The sequence below is a fragment of the Chelon labrosus genome (assembly GCF_963514085.1).
Source record: "Chelon labrosus genome assembly, chromosome: 12".
In the NCBI taxonomy this organism is placed as follows: domain Eukaryota; kingdom Metazoa; phylum Chordata; class Actinopteri; order Mugiliformes; family Mugilidae; genus Chelon; species Chelon labrosus.
Window position 1 is genome coordinate 30,171,155 of NC_140345.1, and position 6,539 is coordinate 30,177,693.

At 49.7% G+C, this 6,539-nt stretch overlaps 1 protein-coding gene across 1 annotated transcript; it reads right to left on the minus strand.

Annotated features, from left to right (window-relative positions):
• Nucleotides 1-1,956: 1,956 nt before the first annotated feature.
• Nucleotides 1,957-6,250, minus strand: ttc24 (tetratricopeptide repeat domain 24; the record flags this gene model as incomplete). Its single annotated transcript, XM_084556470.1, has 7 exons — nt 1,957-2,037; nt 2,105-2,226; nt 2,308-2,436; nt 2,583-2,789; nt 3,864-4,065; nt 5,665-5,958; nt 6,077-6,250. 7 exons carry the CDS (start codon nt 6,248-6,250, stop codon nt 1,957-1,959), a joined length of 1,209 nt encoding a protein of 402 aa, XP_084412596.1.
• Between the last annotated feature and the right edge of the window lie 289 nt (nt 6,251-6,539).

The window sequence follows — 6,539 nt, forward strand, 5'->3', positions numbered from 1 at the left end:
TGAAGTTGTGCGTGGCTGTGGATTTATGCCGCTGAACTGAGGGTATGTTGCAAATATAAAGTAAAAATAAGTAAAGATGAACGTTTGTCTTGCTGTTTGTTTTGGAGTTGCAACGGATGAATGTTTTAGACTAAAATTTCAATGGCACGCGATCTACCCGCACTAGCCTACCTTCGAGATCTACCGGTCGATCGCGATCGACGTAATGAGCACCCCTGCCATAGATACTCCCTCTGCCTTTAACGGCCTTCCGCAGCACGTCGGCAAGCACGCTCACTACGTGTAAATCACGTTTGTTTTTGTTTTTTTCAGCTGAGGCTGCATTCAAGTGCACAACTGGCCACAACCTCCAAACGTCAACAACACATTATAAAACATTTAGGCTATTGAACGGTAAAATTCGGTAGTCGCACACGTGCTACTAATTGCATTTCACAATTCGCACTGAACTATTTTTACTCGCAGTTGCGATGAGGTGCTCGCACTGTCGAGCCCTGGCTGTGGCTGGTGTTCTGGGGTTATGGCTGGTGTTATGGTTGGTGCTGTGGCTGGTGTTGTGGTTGGTGCTGTGGCTGGTGTTCTGGGGTTATGGTTGGTGTTGTGGTTGGTGCTGTGGCTGGTGTTCTGGGGTTATGGTTGGTGTTGTGGTTGGTGCTGTGGCTGGTGTTCTGGGGTTATGGTTGGTGCTGTGGTTGGTGCTGTGGCTGGTGTTATGGCTGGTGTTTTGGGGTTATGGTTGGTGTTGTGGCTGGTGTTCTGGTGTTATGGTTGGTGCTGTGGCTGGTGTTTTGGGGTTATGGTTGGTGTTGTGGTTGGTGCTGTGGCTGGTGTTCTGGTGTTATGGTTGGTGTTGTGGTTGGTGCTGTGGCTGGTGTTCTGGGGTTATGGTTGGTGCTGTGGCTGGTGTTCTGGTGTTATGGTTGGTGTTGTGGTTGGTGCTGTGGCTGGTGTTTTGGGGTTATGGTTGGTGTTGTGGTTGGTGCTGTGGCTGGTGTTCTGGGGTTATGGTTGGTGTTGTGGTTGGTGCTGTGGCTGGTGTTCTGGGGTTATGGTTGGTGTTGTGGTTGGTGTTGTGGCTGGTGGTCTGGGGTTATGGTTGGTGTTGTGGTTGGTGCTGTGGCTGGTGTTCTGGGGTTATGGTTGGTGTTGTGGTTGGTGCTGTGGCTGGTGTTCTGGGGTTATGGTTGGTGTTGTGGTTGGTGCTGTGGCTGGTGTTCTGGGGTTATGGTTGGTGCTGTGGCTGGTGTTCTGGTGTTATGGTTGGTGCTGTGGCTGGTGTTTTGGGGTTATGGTTGGTGTTGTGGTTGGTGCTGTGGCTGGTGTTATGGCTGGTGTTTTGGGGTTATGGTTGGTGTTGTGGCTGGTGTTCTGGTGTTATGGTTGGTGCTGTGGCTGGTGTTCTGGTGTTATGGTTGGTGTTGTGGTTGGTGCTGTGGCTGGTGTTCTGGGGTTATGGTTGGTGCTGTGGCTGGTGTTCTGGTGTTATGGTTGGTGTTGTGGTTGGTGCTGTGGCTGATGTTTTGGGGTTATGGTTGGTGTTGTGGTTGGTGCTGTGGCTGGTGTTCTGGGGTTATGGTTGGTGTTGTGGTTGGTGCTGTGGCTGGTGTTCTGGGGTTATGGTTGGTGTTGTGGTTGGTGTTGTGGATGGTGTTCTGGGGTTATGGTTGGTGTTGTGGTTGGTGCTGTGGCTGGTGTTCTGGGGTTATGGTTGGTGTTGTGGTTGGTGCTGTGGCTGGTGTTCTGGGGTTATGGTTGGTGTTGTGGTTGGTGCTGTGGCTGGTGTTTTGGGGTTATGGTTGGTGTTGTGGTTGGTGCTGTGGCTGGTGTTCTGGGGTTATGGTTGGTGTTGTGGTTGGTGCTGTGGCTGGTGTTTTGGGGTTATGGTTGGTGTTGTGGTTGGTGCTGTGGCTGGTGTTCTGGGGTTGTGGTTGGTGTTGTGGTGTGGTGGTGCAGTAGTCAGACCTGAAGAGTCACAGTCAGACGTAGAGCAGCAGTGAGTCGCTCCACCAGTCGATCCTGAACACCACCACCACTGTCCTGAAAGAGAACAAGGGGAGCTGTGATTAGTCAGTGTTATTGTTGTTGTTGTCGTTGTCATGGTTACCTGGCAGTGGCCCAGGATGCTCAGAGCTTGCTTGTAGAGCTGAACAGCTTTCTGCTGCTTCCTCTGCTTGAGGTAACACTCAGCCAGCAACTCACACACCTGGACCTGAGCCAGGTGCTCACCTGGACACACAGGTACAGGTACAGGTGTACTACAGATATACATAGCGCAGGTATCAATAAATAGGTGGCTACTAATGTTACCAGTGTCTCTGAATCCCTGCAGAGCAAGGATGAAGCTCTCTGCTGCCTCCTCTTCATCACCCAGTTGACTGCAGGCAAACGCCAGGTTACTAAAACACCGAGCCTGGTCGCTACGGCAACCCAGACAGCCTGCACACTCACACACACACACTTCCTGTTATTATGTCATTATCATCATCTGAGCGGTGTGTTCGTTGACATGACCTGTGACAATGACGTCACAGGTGATGTCAGACCCGATGATCGACAGCTGCCTGACAGGTGTGGTGTCTCACCGTAGAGACCAGCGGCCTGGCGGTGGTACCTCACCGCTGGACTGAACTCGCCCACTGAGTTCAGGGCGGCCCCAAGGTTGTGCAGCACTTTGGCCAGAAGGGGGGGCTCCTGAGCCGAGGGGCCCACGGCCCTCTGGAAACACAGCACTGCTTCCTGGAAACACCTTAGCCGGCAGTAGGACACGCCCACCGATAGGTACAGCTCACCTGGATGACAGTCAATCAGTCAATCAATCAATCAGTCAATCAATCAGTCAATCAATCAATCAGTCAATCAATCAGTCAATCAGTCAATCAACCAACCAACCAACCACCAACCAGTCAATCTATCAACCAATCAGTCAATCAATCAGTTAATCAATCAGTCAATCAATCAGTCAGTCAACCAATCAGTCAATCAATCAGTCAATCAATCAGTCAGTCAATCAATCAGTCAATCAATCAGTCAATCAATCAATCAATCAGTCAATCAATCAGTCAATCAATCAATCAGTCAATCAATCAGTCAATCAGTCAATCAATCAACCAACCAACCACCAACCAGTCAATCTATCAACCAATCAGTCAATCAATCAGTTAATCAATCAGTCAATCAATCAGTCAGTCAACCAATCAGTCAATCAATCAGTCAATCAATCAGTCAGTCAATCAGTCAGTCAATCAATCAGTCAATCAATCAGTCAATCAATCAGTCAGTCAATCAATCAGTCAATCAATCAGTCAATCAATCAATCAGTCAATCAGTCAATCAGTCAATCAATCAGTCAATCAGTCAGTCAATCAATCAGTCAATCAATCAATCAATCAATCAATCAGTCAATCAATCAGTCAATCAATCAGTCAGTCAACCAATCAGTCAATCAATCAGTCAATCAATCAGTCAGTCAATCAATCAGTCAATCAATCAGTCAATCAATCAATCAGTCAATCAGTCAATCAATCAGTCAATCAATCAGTTAATCAATCAGTCAATCAATCAGTCGGTCAACCAATCAGTCAATCAATCAGTCAGTCAATCAATCAGTCAATCAATCAGTCAATCAATCAATCAGTCAATCAATCAAGCAATCAAGCAAGCAATCAAGCAATCAAGCAATCAACCAACCAACCACCAACCAGTCAATCTGTCAATCAATCAGTCAGTCAATCAATCAGTCAATCAATCAATCAGTCAATCAATCAGTCAATCAATCAGTCAATCAATCAGTCAATCAATGAGGCAATCGATAAACCAACCAATCAATCAATCAATCAGATGACCCGTTCTTTAACAGTGATTACCCAGAGTTCTTGGCTCACTGATGCTGTCCGTCAAACTCAGACACTCTGTGAGAACGGCAGTGATGTCATTCTGACTAAACTGATCTGATTGGATCATGTGACTTCCTGCCTCTTTCAGGGCGATGGCTGCACAATCCAGCATGGCTGCCACTCTGTAACTCTCTGCCGCCCGCAGGAAACCCTTAACCGCCAGAGACCAGTCCTGTGGAACACAGACACATCTGTATTACCCAGACAGACTTGTCTCACCCAGACACACCTGTCTCACACAGACACACCCGTCACACACAGACACACCTGTCTCACCCAGACAGACTTGTCTCACCCAGACACACCTGTCTCACCCAGACACACCTGTCTCACCCAGACACACCCATCTCATCTGTCTCACCCAGACACACCTGTCTCACACAGACACACCCATCTCATCTGTCTCACCCAGACACACCTGTCTCACCCAGACACATCTGTCTCACCCAGACACACCTGTCTCACACAGACACACCTGTCTCACACAGACACACCCATCTCATCTGTCTCACCCAGACACACCTGTCTCACCCAGACAGACTTGTCTCACCCAGACACACCTGTCTCACCCAGACACACCCATCTCATCTGTCTCACCCAGACACACCTGTCTCACCCAGACACACCTGTCTCACACAGACACACCCATCTCATCTGTCTCACACAGACACACCTGTCTCACCCAGACACACCCGTCACACACAGACACACCTGTCTCACCCAGACAGACTTGTCTCACCCAGACACACCCATCTCATCTGTCTCACCCAGACACACCTGTCTCACCCAGACACACCTGTCTCATCTGTCTCACCCAGACACACCTGTCTCACCCAGACACACCTGTCTCACCCAGACAGACTTGTCTCACCCAGACACACCCATCTCATCTGTCTCACCCAGACACACCTGTCTCACCCAGACACACCCGTCTCATCTGTCTCACCCAGACACACCTGTCTCACCCAGACAGACTTGTCTCACCCGGACACACCTGTCTCACCCAGACACACCTGTCTCACCCAGACACACCCATCTCATCTGTCTCACCCAGACACACCTGTCTCACCCAGACACACCCATCTCATCTGTCTCACCCAGACACACCTGTCTCACCCAGACACATCTGTCTCACCCAGACACACCTGTCTCACACAGACACACCTGTCTCACACAGACACACCCATCTCATCTGTCTCACCCAGACACACCTGTCTCACCCAGACACATCTGTCTCACCCAGACACACCTGTCTCACACAGACACACCCATCTCATCTGTCTCACCCAGACACACCTGTCTCACCCAGACACATCTGTCTCACCCAGACACACCTGTCTCACACAGACACACCTGTCTCACACAGACACACCCATCTCATCTGTCTCACCCAGACACACCTGTCTCACACAGACACACCCATCTCATCTGTCTCACCCAGACACACCTGTCTCACACAGACACACCCATCTCATCTGTCTCACCCAGACACACCTGTCTCACCCAGACACATCTGTCTCACCCAGACACACCTGTCTCACACAGACACACCTGTCTCACCCAGACACACCCAGACACACCTGTCTCACACAGACACACCTGTCTCATCTGTCTCACCCAGACACACCTGTCTCACCCAGACAGACTTGTCTCACCCAGACACACCCATCTCATCTGTCTCACCCAGACACACCTGTCTCACCCAGACACACCCAGACACACCTGTCACACCTTTTCAGGTACAACCTCAGACTGTGGTTCTGGTTCTGACCTGGGTTCTGCTGTAGCAGCGGCTCATCTCCATGCAGGCGTCCCCCTCGCTGCCTCCGACCCCCTGTGACCTGTACAGCTGAGCAGCCTGTAGGAAGCATACAGCGGCCTCCCGGTCCTTCCCCAGTGCATTATGGGCCAGGGCCAGGTTGAACTGGAGGTCGGGGAGGCGGTCGGCCTTCGGACCGGACTCAGCCTGCTGCAGGAAGTGCAGACCCTTCTGGGGTCGTCCTGCCTCCACGTAGGCCGCCCCGAGGTTAAAGGAACAAGCCCGGAGGACCCGGGGTTCCTGCAACTGAGGGCAGCAAAGCATGATGGGAAAAATCTACAGAAACCAGATGCCACTAATAATAATAATCACATGGAGAGGATATGTAGGGGACATGTTGGGGGGACGTCCAACCCTGTCTCACCCATGCTGCAGTCCTCAGAGCATCTCTAAAGCAGCTCACAGCATCTTGAAGACGTCCATCCTGCAGAGCTCTGTGTCCCCCAAACGTTAAGTCCTTGATGTCCTTCCTCTCCTTCCTGCTCCTCTTCCTCACCTTCACCTCTACATCACCTGGAGGAGATGCAGTGGACGCCATGTTGGCTCTGCAGGAGGACAGAGAGTAAGACCATGAAGATTAAAGCAGCTGTCTGGGTCAATAACTGATTAATGACTGATTAATGACTGATTAATAACTGATTAATGACTGATTAATAACTGATTAATAACTGATTAATGACTGATTTATAACTGATTAATGACTGATTAATAACTGATTAATAACTGATTAATGAATGATTAATAACTGATTAATGACTGATTAATGACTGATTAATGACTGATTAATAACTGATTGACTGATTAATGACTGAGTTATGACTGATTAA